At 44.5% G+C, this 24,555-nt stretch overlaps 1 protein-coding gene and 1 pseudogene across 16 annotated transcripts in view; one reads left to right on the plus strand and one right to left on the minus strand.

Moving 5' to 3' along the window:
- Kidins220 (kinase D interacting substrate 220) overlaps nucleotides 1-24,555 on the minus strand; it is an 82,114-nt gene that overhangs the window by 30,696 nt on the left and 26,863 nt on the right. For 14 of the 16 annotated variants that reach the window (XM_087199638.1, XM_087199632.1, XM_013066889.3 and 11 more), the window contains 10 exons: nucleotides 21,977-22,141; nucleotides 20,386-20,565; nucleotides 19,343-19,508; nucleotides 17,924-18,075; nucleotides 17,473-17,762; nucleotides 14,856-14,996; nucleotides 13,955-14,198; nucleotides 13,714-13,802; nucleotides 12,690-12,834; nucleotides 8,336-8,498 (listed from right to left, as the gene is read on the minus strand). In XM_087199638.1, the coding sequence (XP_087055764.1) occupies nucleotides 8,336-8,498; nucleotides 12,690-12,834; nucleotides 13,714-13,802; nucleotides 13,955-14,198; nucleotides 14,856-14,996; nucleotides 17,473-17,762; nucleotides 17,924-18,075; nucleotides 19,343-19,508; nucleotides 20,386-20,565; nucleotides 21,977-22,141 (1,735 nt within the window). The remainder of the gene's footprint in view (nucleotides 1-8,335; nucleotides 8,499-12,689; nucleotides 12,835-13,713; nucleotides 13,803-13,954; nucleotides 14,199-14,855; nucleotides 14,997-17,472; nucleotides 17,763-17,923; nucleotides 18,076-19,342; nucleotides 19,509-20,385; nucleotides 20,566-21,976; nucleotides 22,142-24,555) is intronic. The other 2 variants (XM_087199639.1, XM_087199635.1) reach the window with 1 other exon arrangement.
- On the plus strand, nucleotides 547-4,290 carry LOC147821652 (hsp90 co-chaperone Cdc37-like 1 pseudogene; annotated as a pseudogene).

A 24,555-nucleotide genomic window follows, 5' to 3' on the forward strand; every position in this document is an offset into this window, starting at 1 on the left:
CACAGAACCTGCTGCAGTTTCGAGACACAATTATGACAAAATAAAGCACTGTAGCTGGGGTTTTATAGAAGCTGCTAAGAATCTTGCTTTAATATAAAAGGTAAATTCAACACTCTAGAAAATTTCTACCTGAGGTAGATACACACTGATACAACATTTTAAATATTCACAAGTACAACAATTAAAAACTGAAAAAATACATCTGGAAATAAACCATAAAAATGGTTTATAACTTTGTATTTCTCATGTGCAGCTGCAGAGGCCTGGCTCTGGAGGCTCCATGGAGTGGTGTGGGGGCCCCTCCTTCTGCCCCCGCCCCACAGCTATGGATGCTATGTGACAGGACCCAGGTCAGGGTTGAGTCCTGTGCACGGCCTGGGCTGAGCAGAATGTGCCCAGCACAACCAATATTTGTTTAACGACTGAACACAATAAAAATGTTTTAGTGTAACAAATACGGAGGCCTTTAGCCAGGAGTGGTGACCCATGCCTGTAATCCCAGCTACTCAGGAAGCTAAGGCAGGAGGACCATAAGCTCAAGACCAGCTTGGGCAACCTTGACTCAAAATAAAAAACAAAATAAAATAAAAAGGTCCTGGGGATGTAGCTAAGTGGCACAGTGCCTCTGGGTTGCATAGTCAGTACCACAAAAAAGAAAATAAAGAGTCACAGACTGAATGGCCTTTGCAGTGACATTTCCGAGTCCTCAGGAGGGAAGCGAAGCAGGCGGGCTGTCAGATCTGCCAGAACCCACCACAGTCTCAGGGGAGGACCACAAAGGAGAACCCTAAGCACAGCTGAACTCAAGTTAGAGGCAAATGACGAGATGAAAACACCTGACAGGATAAGAGCCCCAGCCGGCTGAAGCAGCTGGATTCCTGCAATGGGTTCTGTTCACTACAAGTCCTTTGGCAGTGGCGTTTGTACGGTGAGGGTCGGCAGGACATGGAGCAACTGTGGCCGCCGCAGGGACCTTGAAGCCTCCCTCGAGCAGGGGGTGAGGTTGAGGAAGAGAGTGACTTGGACGTGTCCCCCGGTTCTCCCCACTGCCCACCGCTGCCGGGCGGGGACGCGCAGATGGATGGCCATGAAATTGAGCTGGCTTGCTAAAAGCAGACAGAGTTTGTGAAGAGCTCTGTGGCATGCAAATGGAATCTTGCTGAAGCTCAGCAGAAACTTGGTAGTTTAGCACTGCATAACTCTGAGTCCTTGGATCAGGAATATGCCAAAGCACAAACAGCAGTGTCAGAACTGAGGCAGCGGGAAGAATGGGGACAGAAAGAAGCTCTAGTACACAGAGAGAGGATGTGTCTGTGGAACATGGATGCCATTAGCAAGGATGTTTTTAATGAGTTTAATAATCAAGATAAAAGAAAAGAAACAAGATAAGGATAAATCAAAATCATTCATGCAGAAATAGGAGCAAAAAAAATCAGACATTTTGGTATGAGTCAATGGGATGACAGAGATTTTTGTCTCACCACCCCTTCCTTATATGTGGAGAAACTGCTAAATATCTTATTATATGGTGTTTTCACCTAGAAGCCGAACAGAAAGGGGCTGTAATGGAACAAACAGCACATCAAGCTGTTGTAATGCAGTTTATTATGGAAATGGCCAAAAACTGTAATGTGGATCCAAGAGGGTGTTTTTGTTTATTTTTCCAGAAAAGCCAAAGCAGAGGAAGGAGGTTATTTTGAAATATTCAAAAATGAACTTGAGGGCCGGGGATTTAGCTCAGTGGTTTCGCCACCTACTGCACAAACACAAGGACCCAAGTTCGATCCCTGGTACCAAAAAAAAAAAGAACTTGAAGTTTTTAAGTCAAGAGTAAGACTTTACTCTCAGTCACAAAGTTCTCAACCTATGACAGTTCAGAATCATGTTCCCCACTCTGGTGTTGGATCTACAGGTTTATTAGAATCCTTACCACAGAATCCAGATGATCTTCAGTATTCTATCAATACAGCTACAACTCTCTGCAGTTCAAATTCAATGGTACATAAAGAAGATGATGAACCCAAAATGATGGACATTGTATAATTTGGTTAAGACTGCTGAGGCCAAGTGCTATTTTGTTACCAGAAAGGAAGAACTTGGCTATTTTCTTGACGCTTTTATGGTTGCTGCACTTTATTTTTGTTTGGTTTTTGATGGGAGGGGAAAAAAGAGTACTGAAACGTTCTGCAACTTTTTTTATGTGCTGCTAGGTTTTTTGTTTTGTTTTGTTTTTTGAAGGGAGGAGTGATACCACATGTTGGAGGAAGTCAAACTGGACTCTCCCCACCCCCCACTGGCCACTAATTTTGCCTTTAATCTAATTGTTCTCAATTTTGGAATCAAAATTATGAAAATCTGCACAAATGCAATGTTTACAAGAACTTGTTGACTCTAGGAGGCATCTGCTACACAGTCTCTTTTATATGGATATGCACATGTCCTCCTCTACAAAAATAATTCAAGATAAAAATATTTTATCCCACTGATAATTTAGCTGTCCAATCTGGTGTTTCATTAGAAGCAATAAATCTGTAAAAAAAAAAGAAAGAAAGAAAGAAAGAAAACACCTGACAAAAGGCACAAACCCCTTGGGGCTGGGAGGTGGTGAAGCTTTGTAGTCCATGGGTCTCTGTGGGCATGGACAGGCATTCTGCTCGGGGCCTGGCTGTGGTGACAGAAGACACTTCATCTGCATTGCACAGTGAAGCGTCAGCGTTGCAAGATACAGTGAGGCTTCACATCCACCTTCCCCGGCATCAGATTTCGCCCTCTCAGAAACACCCACTGCTGCCTACTCTGTACTCCACGCTTGTGCGGAAGAAGGAAGAAATTCAGCAATGCTTAAGGAAGTTCCAGTGAGAGGAGTTTACAGACACAGTTGGGAGACGAACAGTGAAGAAGGAGCAGCAGGTATTTATAAGAGGAGCCCATGGAAAGCGCTGTGAAGGTACCAGCACCCCGGGCACCCTCAACAAAAATCTCGGAAAGGCCGGGCACCACGCCCTGGTTTCCAAAAGGTTTCCCATGGTGGTAGTACTTAAGATGAGACCGGAAGACTGAAGGACAGGGGGGCCAGAGAAACGAGCACATGAGAGGGAGAAAAGACAGAGGGGAAGGCAGGAGAGGGGCTGGAAGCCACACTAGGGAGGCCCAGGACCCCGCGACGAGCCCCACGTGAACCTGACTGTGGCACAGACCAGGGTCCTCCTCCTGGCCAGTTGTCTCCCTGACCCTTAGCGCCCGGTGCGCTATGCAAAGCTCATCACTTCTGCTCTACATCACTACGACTCCACAGACTGCTTATCAACTGCCTGTGACCTAGGGGTCCTCAGAAATCACAAAGAAATCACCTCCATCCACTCTCACCTGCAGGCTCCAGGGAAAGGAGGCAGTTTCTTAATGGTGTCCAAACAGTGGGCTCCAAACCCATCATTTTATTACACAATAAAGAACAAGGTGACCCCGAGACATAAGAAACTCTTAGAGGACAGACACACAGTAAAGTGGTCTTATGAACTCCCACAGGTGTACAGAATAACGACCGACTCTCCTTCAGTGTTGGGGGTTACCGCAGGCTCTGTCATAGGCAAGCATCACAAAGTGCCAGTCTCTCACTCACGCACCTTTCCTGTGCAGTAAGGAGCTGGCCATGTTGTCCTGCACTTGTCACTTATCCTGACTCTCCCCAGGCACACAGGGCACTTCTCTTGCCTTCAGGAAGGAGATTCACCCTCCATCAGCAGGGGTCCCTAACTCAGGCCGCTCCAGCTCAGCACCAATGAGCAGCAGCACCAGAGCCTCAGGGAAACAAACAGAGCTTTTTCAAGACAACTCTGCATTTCCCTCAGAGCAAAGACCGAAGCCCTCACAGCTTCCTCCTGAGGGGGCCAGGGACCTCCCCTGACTTCCAGTCCTCACCCTGGCCCTCGGGCACCAGCTCCTGCCACATTCCTCCCAGAGCTCTCACCTCAGGTCCATCTAAATCACTCCATGCCCAGAAACATTTCCACCACTCCCTCTCGCCTGTGCTCCTCCTTCCCTTCTAGCTGAGGACCACCCTGACCCCTGGCTGAATGTGGAAGCTCCTTTCTCTGTTCACTGCCCCTCACCCCCTGCTGGAGGGGCAGCCCCGGATCTGTCCAGGATGCCTGAGCAGTGTACCCATTATAGGTGTTTGTGAACTACTGCAGAATAAATAAACAAATTTTAAGCTTTCTGCCCTTAATTTCTCTCACACCTTTGGATGTTGCTACAAATCTGATAACAACAACAGCAAAGCAAGAACTGAATCCAGAGACCCCTGTGATCTCCTGCTTGGTGCTTCAGCACAAGGCAAAGAAAAACTCAAAGATGGAATTAAAGAGAGAAACAAGGAGCCAGAATGGTCAATGCTGAGCAAGCAGCAAAAGATCCTGGCCAGGGAGACTGGGATTTAGCTCAGTGGTGCTGTCACCTGCCTTGAAAGCACAAGGACCCGGTTAACTCTACAGCCTGTACTGCTCACAGCCTGCTCTGGGCACAATCAATGGGGCGGTCCCCAAAAGTGAATATAAAAATACATAAACTCACCCAAGAACAATCAAATACCTAGTGCATTTCAGAGTTTTCTCCATACAACAAAGGTAGGCATGATTTGCAGGTGCATAAATATAAATGTTAAAAACTCTGCCTTTCACCTTTATTTGTTTAGAAATCAGATTTTTCTAATTAATTTCCATCAAAATAATAAATATAAAAAATGCAAAACTAGATGCACATTGAATTGTGAATCATATCTGATTGCAGGTATCCTTGTAAATAGATTGCAGTCTCACTTTTCACATTAAACTAGGCAAATACATTAATGTTGTTTATTTCTATCTGAATGAAGTGTGATTTCTGTTACAGACCACATAATCTTGCTTTCAGTACAAACTTGCTCAGTTTCCTCTCCTGGATGGAGAATTACCTTGTGATTTTGCAAGGAACTACATCAGGCTCTCTTTCAAAATTTAAAGGTACTGCTGAAACACTGAGCCTCTGCATTGAGAGCAAGTGTGTTTGGGGAATAAAGATGGAAACAATAGTTGTATCAGGACAGTACCAATTTTGAATGACGACAGGAACAATGCTTATAGAGAAGTGCTACCATATCAAGAATGTAGAATCCCATTAAGATTTCCAACAATATACAAAAACCCTAAAGCAGCATGGATGAAACAATGTTTGGAATAAATATTTCTACTATCTCAAAATCTAAATTAAGAAAAAAAGTATCACTACAAGGAATTACTACAAGGGAGATGAGACAACTTCACAAACCTAAACAGACCAGTTTCCAATTTCCCATGCTATTCACATTCATTTAAGTCTCCACGCAAAGAACATGAGCTGTTTGTGATCCACTGAGCATGACAAGGGGGAGAGGAGGAGAGGAGAGGCCTGAGATAGCAGGAGCGACCACTCAGCTCCGGAAACCCTGGGCGGCTATCAGGAAAAGATATCCTGTGACATCTGTTCACAATGTGAAACAGAGTAATATAGGGAGCTCGGGAAAAGTTGTAAAGGTTGTAAGTTAGACATCCACAGTGTGTATTCTGCGAACAGCTGCTTCAGAAAATGGAAAATGGCTACTACTCCTAGCTCCCTACAAACTTGTTCATTTGCTTTTTAAAAATCAAGAGAGTATCAAAATGAAGTTCATTATCTTTCACACAAAATTATCTTGACCATATGATCCTGAATAAGAGATCGCATTAGTGTCAAAATGAAAATTTAATACACTCTTACTGAAAACTATTAAAATTGATCTCTTCTCTTAAAAAAAACCTCTATCACTGCTTAAAATAGCAGAAAGAGACTTTTATATTAAAATATTTCAATGGTTGTCTAAAATGCTGTAACATGAAGTAGACAGAAAATCTTTATCTACAGTTTTTATTTTACTCTCTTTCTTCCTACTAAATGTATGTTAACAAAAAAATCCTCAAATGATCTAGACAAAAGCTTTTAGCTCAACACATAATTGCAAGAAAATTACAATAATTGTACCAATTAAAATAATCTTGAATGAACAGTATGTCATCTTAATGTGCCAATGGTGTATAGAGGGATCCACTTAATTAGCTGAAATTGCTTTCCAGTGTTAGTATCAAATGTCATTTGTTAAAAAGTTGAACAATTTAGAAAATAATTTAACAAAGCAATTTTACCAAACACCAAGAACCAACATTTTCTTTTTCAGCTGAATAAAGCAAGCAGATGTGTCATCAAATTGCTATAAAAATAAATGAGGCTTTTTATGGATTAAAAAAATACATTTTACTACTAGCGTTAAAAATACTATTTTCTGATTGTTTTTACCAAATCAGATTTCTTTAATAAAATAAATGAATATCAATTATATACTGCTGCCTTTTGTCGGCTGTAAATAAAACTTTTTATTATTCAAATGACAAGCATCAAAGAATTCAACTATGGCTAATTAGAAACCGTCATCTAAATCATTCTAACATCCACCAATACATGGCTTTCAATATGTTGATCCAATTGTCTTCCTGTAGTTTTTTCACTCTAAATCATCTTATTCTATCCACTTTAAGTCAACTCCTTATGAATTCTTAAACACTGCTTTCTATATTGTCTTTTCCTCTTCCTTGGTCTAGCTACAAATATTCTTAGTATTTGTAAGCACACAAGATACACATATTTCTCCAAAAAGAAAATCATCTCAAAGTCACTGTGAATCCAACCTGCTCATGCATAGTAAGGCTGGTAAGGCTGCTCTAACCACAAAATAAAGCTGACATCACTATACCTCCAATACAGAATATTCTATATTTACTTGAACAAAACAAAATATCCCCCTACAAAAATCCCTCCTAGTTATTTTTGTTACATATGAAAAATACCTCTCAAAACATTTCTTTCACAAACACTCTGTTTTCCATAAGCAGGGTCTAATAATTACTATTATCTCTAAGCTATATGTTAGAAAGTCTCCTTTATCTGTAATACGTATTTCAATTAATTTAAAAATATAAATTTTTTAGGGCTGGAGATGTATCTCAGTGGTAAAAGACTCACCCACCATGCTCAAGGCCCTGGGCTCAATCCCTAGCACTACCACCACCAAAAAGAAAAAAGTGAACTTTTGAAAATTTCTTATGAGGCTCAAAGTGCTAGAAATCAGAATAAAAAATTTAAAAAGTCAAGCAAATCTCTATCAACAAAGAACAGTGTTTTAGACTAAGATGTTTCCTACCATCCAGAAAACAACAATCTGGCCTGAGACTGATAAAACTTGACTGATGAACTGTTTAAATCATCTTACTTTTGCTTTCTTCCAGTTGTTTCAAATATGCATGTTTTGCTTTCAATCAGAATGTTAGTCCCTCAAAACTCAAGCATTTGGGGGCAAATCACACACACGTGGTGGACCTCACGGTGTGGGAAGAAGCATGCGCACGTGCATGCCCAAGTGGACACGGAAGCAGGTGGGAGGATGAGCATGCCAGAACCGGGTCACATGGTAGAGCAGGGCAGTAAGCAGCTCCAAATGATAGATGAGCACAGGGTGGGCAGAAGGGTGCTTCTTACTATTCTCATTCTGGCAATGGTTTTTAAAGTTTTGGAGTATTTACAAGTGGAAAATCGCTTTAAATTTAAAAACGTCTAAGTTCCTTAGAGGTATAACATGCTTTACAGTCAGCTCTCTCCACCCTATCTCCCTGGCCAGCCCCTGTGACACACAAAGCAGAAAGACAACTGTAAGTTGTCCTGATCTCAGTACAAAGCCACACTGAAACAGGTCCCTAGGGAGAAGTAACTGGAGCGAGAAACACAAACCAGGGCAGCAGAGAGGCCTCTATACTGAGCCACCCCGGTTTCTTAGGAAAGACGAGCGGGGCCAAGATGCAGCTCAGTGTAGTGCTTGTCCAGCCCATGGGAGGCCCTGCTTCCAACCCCAGCGAAGGAAACAAGGAGCCACAGCCTACGGAACTAGAGCCACCTTGAGTTACTTCTGTGACTTAAAATGTGCCTCCACTTTATCCAGGGTGTCCTAACTTCCAATCCACTACATAACTCCTCAATGATGGCTGATCCTCTCTGACATATTTTGATTTATACACAATAATAACAATACCGCAAAGATAAATGGGACCACTGAGGGCATTATGTTCAAACAGATCATGTGACAATGAAGTCCTGTGCTCTTGCTGTATGAGTCAGGTTTTAACTGAGCAGTAACATGCTCATCTAACCAGTACTGATCACTACACAGCACAGGGTCCCGACAGACATCTATCTGGATGTGCCCTGAGGTAAGGTCTATCCAAAGGAGCTGGGCAAGTACCTCTCATAGATGGCTTTCAAGGTCATCTGGTCGGGAACACCTTCGGTCTCCTCCAGGTACAGGATGAGCCACGAGGTGCGGTAGGGCCACTGCTCAGTGAGGTTGATCCAGCTCGCCAGCCGATCCCAGTTGAAAGTAATCTGATTGGCTCTCAGTAACCGCCCTTCAAGGAATGCAAACACACTTGAAAATTAATAGATGTGTGACATTACGTTAAGTAAAACATTTTGTATATCCATAATTTAAACTTTTTAAATCTTCCATTAAATTATATACAAATTCAAATTTAGTGTTTATAGAGTTTCTAAAGTCCAGAGAGCTGCACTATAAAGATTCTAAGGACTTGAACATAATTCTGTTTAAGTCTACAGTGATTTTTTTTACTTTGATTTGCTACTGATTTGACCACATATATGCAGGCAAAAATCTCTCAAACCGTGTATCATGCAGTCTGTGCTCCCTACAATGATGCCCAGAATATAAGTCACCAGGGCGGTGCCATCTTCTACGTGCCACCTGCTAAGATCCTGCCGACGGCCCCCAATGGGCCAAACACCCTGGCCCACCCTTGTTTAGTTACAGGCAGACTTGCAAGCCCACACACTTTCATCTCTATGTGCTACGGCTGACTATGCAACTGACCCACCAACTGACTTCCGTCCCTAAAACCTGTTATTCGGGAAGATTCTGGGTTGCTGATGTGGCTCTGTGCATCTTTGCATGGGTACATGTGTGTTCTGTTTTGGGTGCTGGACTGAATCCAAGGGCACTCTGCTGCTGAACTACATCCTCAGCCCTATCTATTTATCTAGCTATCTACCTTTTAGTCAATCAACCAACCAACCAACCAATCTCACTAAGTTCCCCAGGCTGGCCTCGAACTTGTCATCCTGCCTCAGCCTTCCAGGAAGCAATTAAGCACATGGCACCACATCCAGCTATTATTGCTTTCTCCATTACTGTCAGCTGAGTTTGTGTCTCAGCTCAGATTCCTGTTTCTCTAGTTCAAATATGAACGAGCCCTTTCTCTACTACTGATGCACAGCCCACCATCCAGTTCTTCAATCTCCAGACTCACACTCCCTCCGCTAATCTGCTTACACAAACTACACTGCCATCACTGAATTCTTTCCCCCAGAAAGTGGGATCTGATTTGCTAATCAGTGAGAGGGAATTTACACTCCATCAAGCAGGAGCTTCGGTCACAAGCATCTGAGAGCCAGGAAACCTACAGACTAGGGCCACCCTGATGCCGGGACAGAATTCATAACCAAACAGCCTGGTCCGGCCTTCAGGGAGAAGCAGGAAGCCAAGTGGGGAGTGGGAACTAAACTAATGACAGATTACAATGAGATGAGGAGCTCTACTAGGGTATCAACAGGTGAATACAGAACTTAAACATTTACACTTCAACAAAAGATCAGGCAACAAGAAGCAAACAGTAAAATAAGCTTCTAACACTGGCAACACATGTCTTCTACAATTTTCAAACTGAAAAAAGCTTGTGAGAAAAACATGTAGAGCTGAATGGGAGACAAGTTACACCCATACATGTACAAAGCTTCATCCCATAATGAGTGGATGTGACCCTCAGAAGAGCAGCTTGGAGTGAGGCAGTGAATGCTCCCAATATAACGACAGCTGCTTTACTGAGTTTTTCAAACTCACTCAGGGGTGGGGAGAGAGGTCAATGGTAGAGCACTTGCCTGGCATGCCAGAGGCCCAGAATTTCCTGATACTGAAAAGGCAAACAAAAACCAAAAATTCACTCATTCAGGATGGTCGTTACTGACAAAAGACAGACTTAATGTCTGTCTGACAAGAACTCAAGACTGTCAGGAGAGATGAGGAAAGAAAAGACACTCAGGAACTACGTGGTATGGCTGTGCTGGAGATATGTACACATGTATGGCCATATGAGGACAGAAAACCAAGCACCATGTCCAGGCAGCATGAGGGAACGTGTCCCCAAACACCGGCCTCCAGAACTAACTAAACTATGGAGCAGGAGGGCAGAGGCCAGGGAAGGATGAGAACAAAGGACACAGCAAGGGCTGGGTCGGAAGGAACTGGTCATTACAGAACATAAAAACTAATTTCTGAAATATCAGTGAAAAAAAGTGTTCCATCATAAGGATATATCCAGCCTATAAAAAGAGAGAAAGCTGGGTGTGGTGGCGCATGGCTGTAATCCCAGCACTTGGAAGGCTGAGGAAGGAGGACCACTGTGAGTTTGAGGCCAGCCTGAGCTACAGAGTGAGTTCAAAGCCAGCCTGAGCTCCATAAAGCGACAGGGAGACCCTGTCTCAAAACACCAAAGAGAGAAAGAGAAAATGTTGTCCAATGAAGCTATCTAAGATTATTTTTAAATTGTATCCTCAAAAAAGCCCAACAATATTGGGAAATGGGAAGAAAATGTTCAAATGGGAAGGGGAACAAGGGAGGCGGGAGGGAGGAAGGAAGGGACCAAAAAAAGGTGAAAATAGAAGGAAAAAATGGAAACAAAGCTTCTGTTCATAGGGAGGGGAGGAGGAAAGCAGGACAAAGGGGGCAGGACATACCATGCACAGGTACAAATTCCCTACCATGCGTGTTATCATTACATATGCCTAAAATGCACCAATAAATGTTTGGCTATAAAAAGAAAAAAATGTCCAACAAAAAAATTTCAGACGAAGCACAACTTTTAGATAGGAAACTACTCAATACTTGTCAATATTTATCTACCAAAATTCCAAATTCGTTTCTGATATTAGCTCTGCTGTGCAACTTTCCTAATGTTGACAACCATCTGCAGTGTTTAACAGATAACACACATTTCTGCATAGATGGGAATGAAAGTTTCAAAAGGAGAATCCGGGCATGGTGGTGCCTGCCTGTCAATCACAGCACTCTTGCAAGTTCAAGCTCAGCCTGGGCTACTTAGTGAGACCCTGTCTCAAAATGAAAATTAAGGGCCAAGGATGTAGCTCATCTCAAAGACCTGCAAGACACTGTGAGGGTGCAGGTATTTATCTTCAGCAAAACGGGACGTCTGAGAGTTTTGGGCGGAGAAGGAACACGGCTGGCTTCCAAAGGGTCACTGGACTGCCAGTGGAGAGCAGAGTACAGGGGGCAAAGGGGCAGGCCCAGCTGAGGCCACTGCAATGACAGACGCATGCAGGACAAAACGGTGCTCCGGGGAAGGAGAGATGGTGAGAAACCAGAAGTGGCTAAGCTCCGGATGCAGACTGAAGAGGGAGCTAGAGAATCAGCTAACAGACTGCAGGTGGACTATGAAAGACATAGTTAACATCTGTTTTGCCAAAGGGCTTGAAAAAAGAGAGTAAACACATGGGAAAGATTACGGGCGGATTCAGTTTGGGGCAGAAAATTGAAGTTCAATTCCGGACATATTAAACATCAAATGACGATCAAACACCATCAGCTGTCTAACAGACAGACACCTGAGCATTCCTGGCAGACAGTATCTGAACCTTCAAAACTACATGGCCACCAAGGGAGATGGCCTCGGTCAGGGATGGCTGTCAATGATAACAAACAGCCCGCCGTGGCACAAGTGCCGTAGGTTCGCCACCACTGGTCCAGGTGGAGAAGCAGAGCTTCAAGGTGAAGGGCCGGATGGGACAGGCAGGGGAAATGCCCCTGGAGCGAGGGAGAAAAACCTGGGAGCTGAGGAAGAGGTGCCCCAGGAGGAGGGGTGGCCAGCACACAGTCCCTGCTCAGTCCTGAGAGCGAGGACTGGAGGGGCTGGAGGGATGAGAGGGAGAGGAACCCACACACGGGGACCACACTTATTTCCAGGAGTTCTTCTGAGAAAGGAGGCAACGGCTGTGATGCACAGAGGCAGAGTTCAGAGCTGTTCTTGGGAAGATGGAAGCGAGCTGTGCAGAAGGGCACGATCCCACTCATGTCTTCTCACCCTGGCACTCCTCTCGCAACACGATACTTCTCAGTCTCCACAGGGCAAGACTTTATCCTGTTCACTGCTTCATCTTTACAACATCGGGATCAGGCCTGGGCACGAGGTAGCTACTCAGTACGGACGGCTGAATGACTACACGAGTGTCATACATAACACAGTGAAATGCTTCCACTGTCAAACGCGTGCACAGTGAGGTTATAAATTGGCATAAAACTGCCTTTATATAGAGAAAAATTAAACCTGACACGAAGTAAGACTTAAAGTCATCAAGTTTTACGTAACAATGTGCAACCGATGGTTGATGTTCAAAATGAAAACACAGCTGGTACTTAGCAATGTACACATCTAAACACACACATGCCCTTGTTTCTGAAAGTTTACTGCTTTGATGGTAACCCTTATCTACCGCAGTCAGTAAGAGAAAGTCACCTGTCACGGAAACAATGTTGAGCAACCTTCTCATGGTCTGAGGGCTGATGTCGCTGAACCAGTCCTCGGTGACCAGCAGTTTTGTGAGGTCAAAGGACATCTGACGGGTGATGGTCCTCTGCATCTGCCTCCTGCGGTAGGTATCCTGAGAGAGAGCAGGCAGGGGCAGTGAGTCGCACTTCTGGTCTGAGAACCAAGGCTTTTGGAGAAGTTAATACAACGAAAAACCCGCCATTCAGTCGAGGAGGACCGCGTACTAATGAAAGCATCCGCGTGACAGTGCCCCAGGCAGAGCCTCCACAGAGCAAGCGAGAGCGGGCCAGTCCAGCGAGGGACGCTCTGCACGGTGGCTTACGGCTGTGCACTCGGAGACAGCTCAGCACCTTTCAGGTTCTGATAAGCACAGCTGTGTGACAAGATTATGTTCAGACCCCATGGAGGCTCAGAAGTTCTAGGAACCCCATGGTAAAAAGGGCAAGGCAGCCCCTGCCTGTTTTCAAGGACTCAACATTTCAACTGGCAGGTTCTGTGAAGTATCTGGCCACTCCATCACCTCCATCAGAACCCCAGGCACTGGGCAGGGGAGGGAGAGCTACGGAATCCTGCCTCCAGGGACTGGTACATGCAACCAGACAAGGACTGCCAGGAGTAAAATCTGCAGTGATAAATGACACACACCTCTGACTTTAGTGCCACCATTGTCATGTGTCATGTTAACTTTCTGTCCACACCCGAAAATGACAGAGGCAAAAAGTCCAAACCAAAACAAAACAAAACCCCAGTGCCATGCTAGCCCAAGCCAGCTGCCCCGAGGTAGCCCTAGCTCTGCGACTTCCCTGCCAGGGACTTTCTGCCAGGGTCTCCTGCCCTCATGCACCGGGCTGAAAGGCGATGGATTCTCGTTCGAACGTATCTGCGCACCTCAGGCAGCAGTATTTACAGAGCTGGTTAGGACTGGGCTGGCAAGCGCTTAATTTTATCTGGCTATCTGGACAGACAAAGCTCAAAACAAAGAACCTCCTACCCGTCTGTTGAGGGCTGTCCGGCTCCCGAGCTTTGTCAATTCCCCCAGGCTGTTCTGTGAGACTCTTCTGTCGACGTCTTCCTGAAGCCCTGAAGGAAGCATCAAGAGAGCACCATTCCCATTAAGCTCTGTTGAGGGAGACTTGAAAGAGAGGTGAAGCACCAGCAGTGCTCTCCAAGGTAAAGGCAGAGTCACCATAAGGCGACTGCCAGCCTGACTACGTCAGGAGCCTGACCCTTACCTGGGGCGTCTGAGCATGCAATGTCCCCATTTGTCGTTGAAGTCACCAGAAATTTTCGTGCGTTGCTTAGTCCACGACTATTGAGGAAGACGGGCAGATGAACAATGTTGCGCATGTAGTCGTGACCGTTGATGTTCGAGTCCCGGAGCACACTGTTGAGGTTCTGGTTAATGGCCTTTATGATAATGTGTGGGTCACTTGCAAAAATGGCAATGAACGGGCCTTTGGAAAACAGAACTCGCACCTGGGGGAGAAGAAAGGTACAGTTCTGACATATATAAATTATCCAAAATAAAGAATGTCTTTCCAAAATCTGTGCTAGCCTTTAGTGACTAACATTTTAAGACAGTTTTCATCAGATTTCATTCTGTCTGGAAACTGATTTTACTGACAGCTCAGTCTGGGATTGCTGCCATCTGACAATAAGGAAACCTTCAAAGAGAAGCACGCCATCCTACTCTGAGAGTCTTGCAGCTCACACATGGCTTAGGTCACACAGGACACGCGTGAGGTCACGGGCACACTGCCCACTGCCACACCACCACTGTCTGTCCCAACGGCCCCCCGGGCACCCTGCAATATGCCCCTCTCTAACACAACCCACCCAGGCCTAGGTGCCCTGCGTCACCCCGGAGTTTCGACGTAACCATATGCAAAGGCAAGCAGCAGCCACACACGGGACTCCAGAGATGCTTTATTCCTTCCTTTCCTCACGCTGCTATTTAGCTAACAACATTCAAATGTCTTTCTGACAAAGCCTTTACTGCTGCTGTGTCCACATAAAGAATGGTTTTTACAAAAGAAAAATCACGAGAGAAACTAGCACTACTCCGCTCCACTGGAGATGCTCTGTGAACACGCACGCTCTCCCTGCCAGTGATACAAGGGCCTGGGAACGTACTGTGTCCAGCATCTGCAGCACTTTGTCCTGCTCACAGGCATCCAAGCCATCGATGATGACCACCAGCCTCGTCTGATTCTGTGTGAAGCTGTCGATGGTCTTTGCCATCCTGGCCATCAGCTCCACTTCCCACTTCAGCACCTGCATGAAGGAGACACAGACAGCACTGAATACGCAAAGGCAGAACAGGAAGGCTCCCAGCAGGTGGAGAGATGTTGTTATGGTTTGTGTTCAGATGTCCCCCAAAGCCTCATGCCAATGAGGTGGGACTTCCTTTTTCAGAGGCAGCTGAATCTGGAATGTGTGATGCTTGGGTTAGGGCGTGTGATTACTAAACCACTAGGTGCGAATGATTAGTTTGGCACTGCCCTAATCCCAGTAGTCTGAATAAGATAAAAAGGGCAGGGAGACGCTGTTAAACTCTCCTGTTACCTTTGCTGCCCTGGGCACACCATGTTGTTTCTCCTCCGTGATGCCTGTTTGCCGTCCCAGCCTTGGAACCAGCCAATTATGGACTAAAACTTCTACGAACTGTGAGCTAAATAAACCCCTTCCCCCCTAACTTTGGGTGTCAGGGATTCTGACTCAGCAACAAGAGAAAAGTAACTAACACAGATGTCCACAGCCCTGTCCCCATCACAGGTCCTCCTGCGCCAGGTTCACACCTAGAGCACCAACTTCCACACATCGCTAAGGGGCAGGGACACAGCCGCACAGCTCACAGTGCCAGAAGACCTGGACCGGAATGCAGATCCCAAAGATTCACTGATGTGCAACCACTGCTACCTCCCCTGGCTCTGACTATGATCAAAGGAAGGAGCCATAGCTACTGCATATGATTTGAGGGTTTGATTTGCTTTTTTTTTTTTCAATTTGGTTTTTAAAATTTTTTTTTTTAATTTTTTTGGTATCGGAGATCGAACTCGGGTCCTTGAGTTTGCACAGCAGGCAACAAAACCACTGAGCTAAATCCCCGGCTCTTGCTTTAAAAAAAAAAAACAACAAAATACATGTGATTACTTTACTAGGCTCTACAAGAACCTATATTATTAGTTAGTAATGATCACCTGTGCAACAACATCTTAAATTCTTTGAACATCTTATAAAAGCCTATTTTTTTTGTTGTTGTTGTTAAATTCTTTTATTGGTACATTTTAGGAAAGGCTGTCTTTTTTTTTTGGTACCAAGGATCAAACTCGGGTCCTTGTGCTTACACAGCAGGCGTCAAAACCACTGAGCTAAATCCCCGGGCCAAAAGCCTACTTTATAAAAATATGCTGTTAGGGTCCAGGATTTAGCTCAGTGGTTCTGCCACCTGCCTCGCAAGCACAAGGACCCAAGTTCGATCCCTAGTACCAAAAAAAAAAGTGCTGTTAGGATAACTTTTTTCACTCCAAATATATACTTCCACAAGAAATATAGAACAGAACTAACAGTAAGTACAACTTCTGGTTCAGCATGTAATTGCACATCTGGGAAGTCATCAACCCTCGATTACCTATGTTCATGCATCCATGTCATTGTGCAGGGAGGGTGGGTTGTCAGCTGGATAGGATCTGGGGTCCATCCAGGGGACTGGTAGGGCATACTTCTGAATGTGTATGGGGGAGCATGACCTTGGAGTCTATGCCTGGTTCCTCACCCATCCTCTCTGGCACTGTTCCCCTCTCTCCTTCCTGGCCACCATGAGATGAGTTAGCAGTTTTGCTCCCCTACACCCTTCTGCTATGCTCCTGTCTTGGAGTAGCCAACCATGGACTGAATCCCCTGAACCATGAGCCAAATTATACCTCTCCTCCTTTAAGTTGTGGATGTCAGGTATCATGTCCAAGGCATAGGACAATCTCATGTATACAGACACACACACACACACACATTTATATAGCTAAGTGAAATTAATGACAGCAAAGATACTGAGGTCAGGAAAGATGAATTAGGATCACCCCTGCGAAAGGGTATATATATAGTAGTATTATTGAAAGTAGGCTTGGATCAGTTGTAAATGTATACTGTAAACTCTGGGCTAACACTAAAACAAAAATACTCAATTAAAACCACAAAAGAAGAGCAGAAGAGAAAATACAGCAACAAAGAACAACGGTAGCAAATAGAAAGCAGTTCAGAATTGGCAGAGCCTAATCCCATCTATGTCAATAATCTCTTTGATATCAATAGTCTAATGCACTAATTAAAGACACAGATCAAAAAAGAACCAGGTAGATATGGTGGCACAAACCTAAAATCCCAGCACTCTGGGAGGCTGAGGCAGGAGGATATCTCTGTTCTTTCCTCTGAATTTAGCTGTAAACTAAAACTGCTTTTAAAAACTGTTCTTGAAGCTGGGCAAAGGTGGTACACACCTGTAATCTCAGCACTTGGGAGGCTGAGGCAGGAGGATTGCCACAAGTTCAAGGCCAGCCTGGGCTACACAGTGAGTTCAACTACAAAGGGAGACCCTGCCTCAAAAAACCAAAAAAACCCCCCAAAACTCTTCTTGAATAAATGAACTAAATGCAACACCTTAACACTTAGAGAATGCATCCCTACAGCCCCAGGGAGCAGAGCAGTGGTTGCCTATTCACGTCATAATTTTGTCTAAGAGCCAATGAGTGCTTACTTTCATGAAGCCCTCGCTCTTCAGTTTGTGCAGTCTGGAGGCAGCATGGTGGAGGCGCTTTCTCTGGGAGTTCAGGAGAGAATCCAACACTTGCCACCAGGTGCGACAGTTCAGCACTAAGGCCAGCCCAACGACAGATGCGATCGAGACAAGCACAGCGTTCACCGTCAGGTGTCTTGGGTCCACTCTGAAGACGGCCAGAAGTGTGATTCCAGCAATAATGCAGCCAAGCAGAAAAAGGAAGATAACAAAAGATGGCAGGCAGCATGTCTTCTTCCATTTCTTTTTACCTGTAAAGCAACAGATGGTTTGAACAGTTACCAACAAACACATCAAGCATGCACTGCTGTCACGGCATCTGATAACCGATGCGCTCGTTGAGTTTTCACAAGAGAAGCAGGACATTCCTCCCACTGCCAACCCCACACATGCAGGAGGAAGGAAATCCCACCCTGGCTCTCTTCAGTCTTGAAAACTCGAAAAAGCCTGGTTGCCAAAAAGCCAAACTCTCTCTCACAGGCATCCGAGAGGGTTGCAATCATTTCAGCCAGCGAAGTTTCTCCGCCAACACTGGACAGTCTGTTGTAATCTGTAAATAAAAACCTGCAGGGAAACACAAAACACTACTCAGCTACCAAAAGTAACAACTGCAACGCGTGTCATCTCTACATCAGGGATATTTTCCTGAAGCTCCTCCCAAAATTTAAAATTCAGAGGAGGAAAAAAAATCTCACAATTAGGCACTGTCTACTCCCACCCACCTTCCACTCCTCAGTTAGGGTAAGAAACTGAAGTGCTGCACAATTGCAGGGAAAAGTCGATGACAGGAATGTCAGAAATCTCAGCAGCCTCGCGGCACTGGGATTAAAAGGTGGTCCCCCATGTCAGGACGAGGGCAAAGAGATGCAGTTTCCTGACACCAGCGAAGACTTTGGAGGCAGAGAAAATATTAATTCTTCTAATTACAGTCATTATGAATTTCAAGCCCAGTAATGCTATTTAAAAACTCAAATTTCAAATATCTGATTCTATAGCTTCACCATCCAGCAGGGATGCAGAAACAGTTGTAAAATATTCTTTTCATAGCTGTTCTTCTAAATAACTTAATTCTTTGTATCTGGAGTCTCTAGATCATTACTTCTGCACTGGTTCCTTTCTCTCCTTCCAGCCCTATATTAAACTCGTATCTAACCTAGTACGTAACTATCGCTTTCAAGAAGTGCTCTGGGATGACGCTGTGCTACACTGTGCAGTCTTAGGTGATGCTATTATAGTTGTTCCAACTTAAAAAGTGCTATCACATTAATGAAGTGTTTTTCTTATTTTCTATAAAGGTATCTCCCCTGATTGTATTCTACTTGTAAGTTTTCCTTTAAATGTCTGGATTCTAAATTGCTCTCTGGGCACTTAGGCCACATGCTCACTGGAGGACCACTCGGCGATCAGGGCATCCTTCCGGGACCAGCTCAGACTCCGTACAGGCCCCACGCACCCCCTCCAGATGAAATCACTTCTCAGTTGCTTATAATTCCTAACACAAAGGAAATGCCCTATGGATAGCTGCTACAATGTATTGTTTAGGGAAAATGACAAGAAAATCTGTACATATCTCTGCTGATCTGTGGCTGCCTGAACTCCCAAAAGCAGAACAGAGGCTGGGGCTGCACAGCAAGGTTTCTCCTCCATTCTTTTCTCTTACATTCATAGTTTTGGTGCTTCCTCTGGTTTGACGTATTTATTTTCATCTCAAATGATACATATTTTATCTTATCATAATTTTAAAGTACTTAATCTTTTAATGTATTTTAATTCTTTTACAAATGCCTATTGAACTTGTTGAAGGTTATTCCCACCAAATGGACCGACTCACCTCACAGGTAAAGCTTTGGTGGTTTGTTCTGGCAATTCGGGTGGATTCACAAACATCAGCTTGAACAAGAGCTCCAAATAGCCAATATGTCTGGCCAGCCTGGTACTGAGGACCCAGGCCCAATTCCAGCTCTCTCCTTCCCGTCGTCCACCAAAGTAAATGACAACTGAAATGCACAGTTTTAAAAAATAATCATTAGTCAGGCAGCTTCTTTACCCCAAAGAGTCAAGCATTAAGTAGTAACAGCTAAGTGTATGTAACTTTTTAGGGTCCCACTCTATTTCCTCACTGCTCCTTGAAAAACTCTTGAACTAAGCCCACAACTTCTAGAAGGTATGTGAAAAATGGAACGTGAACTGACAAAATATAATGTAAAATCACAATGAGAAAGATAAGGCCCTAAACAGAGACATAACAATATTCAGACTCAAATGCAACTGCCTGCAACTGCTGAAGTTACCAGCTCCTCTAATAATAAATCCATTTCCCTTCTTGCAACAGAAGATATTCCCAGCAGGATGAGGTGGTGCATGCCTGTTATCCTAGCACATGGGAGGCTGAGGCAGGAGGATTGCTATGAGTTTGAGGCAACCCTGGCTACATAGTGAGTTCAGGGCCAGCCTGAACTACAAAACAAGACCCTGTCTAAAAAAACAGAAAACAAACAAAGAATTTCCAAGAACAGAGATTATATTTTATTTTCTTTGCTTTTAGATAAAATAAAAACTATAGTCATCTCAAAATACTCCACAGTATGCCAGGGATGGCTTCAGAAAAGACTTAAATATGTCATTAATCAACATGTAAAAGACTAAGCATAATGAATTAGTATCACTTCAACATCAGCAATAGGAAACTAACTTTGAAAGATATTCCAGTCAGACTAAGGAGAATGTTCCCCTAGGCGAATTCATACAACAGCAAAAGAGCAGTTTTCTCAGCCAATTATGAAAGCCACGTTCAAGGACAGATACAGACAACATTATAACCAAAATGAGTGGGTATTTTCCCTACTTCAGAGAAAGCTAAAGAGGAGGGCTCACCTAAGAATATGTACAAGAGAGCCAGGCAGCTCAGGGACACTGCCACACCCAGGCTCAGCCCCAGTGTGAAAGTGAACAGCAAGCCGATCGCACCACAGAGCAGCAGCGTTAGAAACACAATCAGCCAGGAGAACTGGAACAGGGGCTCGATCTGCTGCCCTGCGAATGTCTTCATCTCATCTGCAAGAGATGCAGGCGGAAAGTCACCCTTTTCCATTTGAAAGACACAGCTTTTCACTGGACATGCAGTCTTCACGTTTCCAACCTGAACTTCTATTGGGCACTGGCTAAATGCTGAGAGAGAATACTGCTACACAACCCTCCACTCCTCCTGCTGCTGTCCAACCACGGCAGGCTGCACAACACCACAGGGCAGACTGCTGACCTTGCCATTCTGTGGTCGCATAAGCGACAACTTATTGTTTCCATAAGCAAAACCCAAAATATCCTATGTCTTCGAAGCACATATCTTCCCCAGGCCTCTCTGATCCACCCGACAGATGACAGCCTCTCCCTACAATGTGTCCCAGAACCAGGATTCTCAGCTGGGCATGGTGGTGCACACCTGTAATTCCAGCACCCTGGGAGGCTGAGGCAGGAGGGCTGCAAGTTCAAACCTGCCCAGACAATTTAGCAAGACCCTGTCTCAAAATAAAAAATAAAAAAGGAATGGGGCTGGAACTCAGTGTTCCATCCTCAGTATCACACACACACAAAAAGAATCACAGTTCTCAAAGAATAAGCCAAAATAAGCCTGATACAAGTCAAGGCAATTTCTGTCCAAAATACTGAAACCCGTCCATGAAGAATGAACACGGCTTTGCCAGGCACAAGGTGTGTGTGCTGAGGGTACGGGAGCTGCACAAGAAACTCAGAGAGGAGCAACCCAAGAGCAGCATCTGCTCTACGGGCCCAAAGGCTCATGGTCTCGACTCAGCACAGTGTGCTCCAGAGGCAGGGCAGGCGCAGCCATGCAGCCCCACAAGTGTGGGGGCCCAGGAGACCCCCCAAAGCCTCATGGAGTCACAGGTGGGGCTTTGCAGGGGTGGCTAGATCTGGAGTGTCCGGTGCTGGGATGAGGCTGTGTGACTGGTTTGGCACAGCTCTGGGTAGGATTAGGGATGTCCACCCGGGGTGTGAATGGTACCCACCCTAAGGGTGTCCTGGACAAAATACAAGGGACAGGAAGAGGGCCAGCATGGTCACTTGTCCACTTGCTGCTGTCGCTTGCTGCCTTCTGCCTCCTCCCTGCCTCACCACCCTGCCTTGGAGCCAGCTGACAAGGGGCTGAAACCTCCACAAACTGTGAGCTAAATAAACTTCTCCTCCTCTGCCTCTGGGGGTCGGGTATTTTGTCTTGGCAACAAGAAAAGTCACCAAGACAGGCAGCCAAGGCTTTCCCTGCTGTCTCACACAGCCAGTCCTGTTGTGGAAAGAAAACTCAAATGGCCACGGAGAGGCCTGAGGAGAGGGGAGGAAACCCCACACACCATTGCACACTCCTGCCACACAAACCCAGACACAGAGCTGCAGCTTCCCTTCCTCTAGCGCGGACCTTGCTGCACACAGGCGTCATACACACGTCCTTTACCTTCCAGCTTCTTGAGCAAGAAGGACTTCCCACTGCCCCACTGTGCATACAGCCCCACACAGATGGGGGGCTGCATGGTCGGCTCGCTGAGAATGTCGGCCAGCGCGCTGCTGTACAGGTCGTAGCCAAGCATGTCGCCGTCTGTTTCCGTAGGGGACAGGTGTCCTAGAATCGAAACATACCACATCTCACTTTCCACAGTGGCCCTGCTGTTACAAAGGACCCCAATTCTCCTTTTCACTTATTAGTGGACAAGAGCTTACTTAAAACGTTCAGACCTGTACAAAAACAGGTTCGGAGGTTCCTAAACACCACACACTTCATAGAACTTTAGACAACTCCTGATTGTAAGCTGGATCCGCTTTCTGCACAACTATGAAGAACAATGCTGAAAAAATGCCACACACACTCTCTTGTCCATCACGTGTAAGACACCCTCCAATCGCAGGCATTAACACCAAGCAGTTCAGAATCACTGAAATATGACAATAAAGACATTAACTAGTCCACAGGGGAAAGTTAGCGTGTGTTATATCTACCCCTATAAAGAAAGTTATAGTGTTCCTGAAGAATACAACAGATAATCGGAGAAAAGTAAATATCCCTGGCAGAAAGGGTCAATTCATTAAAGACACCAATTCTCCCCAAACTAATCTATCACTTTAAGGCAATTCCAATCAAAGTCTATGAGGATTTTCTTTAAATTGAAAAGCAAGAAGAACATGTTAGAATAGCTAAGAGAGAAAATGTAAAGCCTACTGAGGGCTAACAGTCATTGCAGAAAGGATAAAAGTGACATGCAACTGCGATGACTGGTGCAGTGCAGGAGCCTAAGAAACACTCCACGCCAGTTAGGGACGGGTAAGCTAGCAAGTGGCGTTCACAGAGCTCAGCAGTCCGTCTGCATTACGCCTCATAGTCAACAAAATCAGTGCTTCTGAAACATTAAAAAACTACACATAAATAGTAAAACCATAAAATTCTAGAAGAAAATATAGCTGAAACTTAAAGTACAAAAATATCTTTTCAATGGAAAATTTTCTAAACTGACATAAACAAGAATAAGCTGGGAAACATAGGCAACATTCAGACTGCATCTAAGATCAAAATCTATGATACGTAGAAACACTTAAAATCAACTTTTAAAAAATATTAGAAACTCAAGAAAAGTACAGGCAAATGATACAAAAAGAAAAATGGCAAAACTATAAACAGTTAATGAATATATTAAAAGCTCTCGATCTAATCATTTTAAAGCAAATTAAAATTAGTTTTTCTTATTAATCTAGCCAAGATTAAGGGGCTGGAAATAGTGTTAGTGAGGTAGGAAAGTGCACTGTCCTATACCTCCCGAGAGAGGAAGAAAAACTTCGACAATCAACTGGAAAGTTGAACCAAACTGTGGGCATCCACCGAACTGGCAGTTCTACTTCTGGAAATTTATCTCAAGAAGATAACCCTAAAAAGCAGAGCCAACAGGCATACACAGGAGCTGCTCCCTGCAGCACCATTAACAGCAAAACAAAACATATTTCATCAACAGATGAGCAGGTGCATTATCAGAACCCACAATGAAAGGGATGTAATAAGTAAAACATTATGTGGCTCATTATTAAACATCTTTATAACATGTTATCATCTGACTTTTCTTTTTTAAAGCTATCTACACAATATAAACCATTTTTATACATGTACAGAAAAGCCTGGAAAGACATTATTCAAATAATGCCAAGTTAGGAGATAGGAAACAATGGGGAATTTGCATCTTCTGCTAAATTCATGTCTTCATTCTTGAGATTCAATGAGTGTACTTTGCTACAATTAGAAAATATCCTAAAAAACAAGAACTTGTAATACAATAGAGTCCTTATGAGTAAGAAGCCAAAGGAACCAACAGAATTCTGCATCTCTTGGTCTCTGGAACAAATTTTTTCTTTTAATTCTAGGAGAAAATTACTCCGTATTTCAAAACATCATGTATGCGTGATCATGTTCACACATGCATTCTTTTCAATCAAAAGTACTTTAGTACTTTTTATTACTACTTTAGCAATATTCTTGAGGCTTAATGTTGCAGAAGACACAGAGAGAAGCAGAAACAGCTTCTGCCCTGAAGAATGAGAAACATGGAAGGGAGAAAACTCTCAAAGGAGTAGAATAAAAGCCGCAGACAGGAAGTATAAAGGGAATAAGAACATGAGTAGGTAAACAGTCACACCAGCTGGGCGAGGTCGTGGACACAGGCAGAGCCAGCAGGGACAGACTGGTAGGGGAGGAGGCTAGGAGGTATGGTGCCCTCCCAGGGACAGAGCCCAGCTCCAGCGGGTCAGCCAGCCAGGCCAGGCAGCATGGGCACAGGGCTGAACCTCAGATAAAAGACGTTGAGGGGAAAGGCACGAAGTAACCTGTGGAACAAGGCGGAAACAGCCTTGGAGAAAGGCAGGCGGATTTTTAGAGGCCTTAAAAGCTGACTGATGACTCGATGTACCTACAATACGATGCAAAAGACATGGAGGACTGTTTTTCCACAGTGAGGTAGTAACTTTCTTAACTTTCATATTCTCCAGATAGATGACAAT

Source organism: Heterocephalus glaber, unplaced genomic scaffold (assembly GCF_053883595.1).
Source record: "Heterocephalus glaber isolate CG9 unplaced genomic scaffold, H.glaber_assembly_v1.0 deba00001724, whole genome shotgun sequence".
Classification (NCBI taxonomy): Eukaryota; Metazoa; Chordata; class Mammalia; order Rodentia; family Bathyergidae; genus Heterocephalus; species Heterocephalus glaber.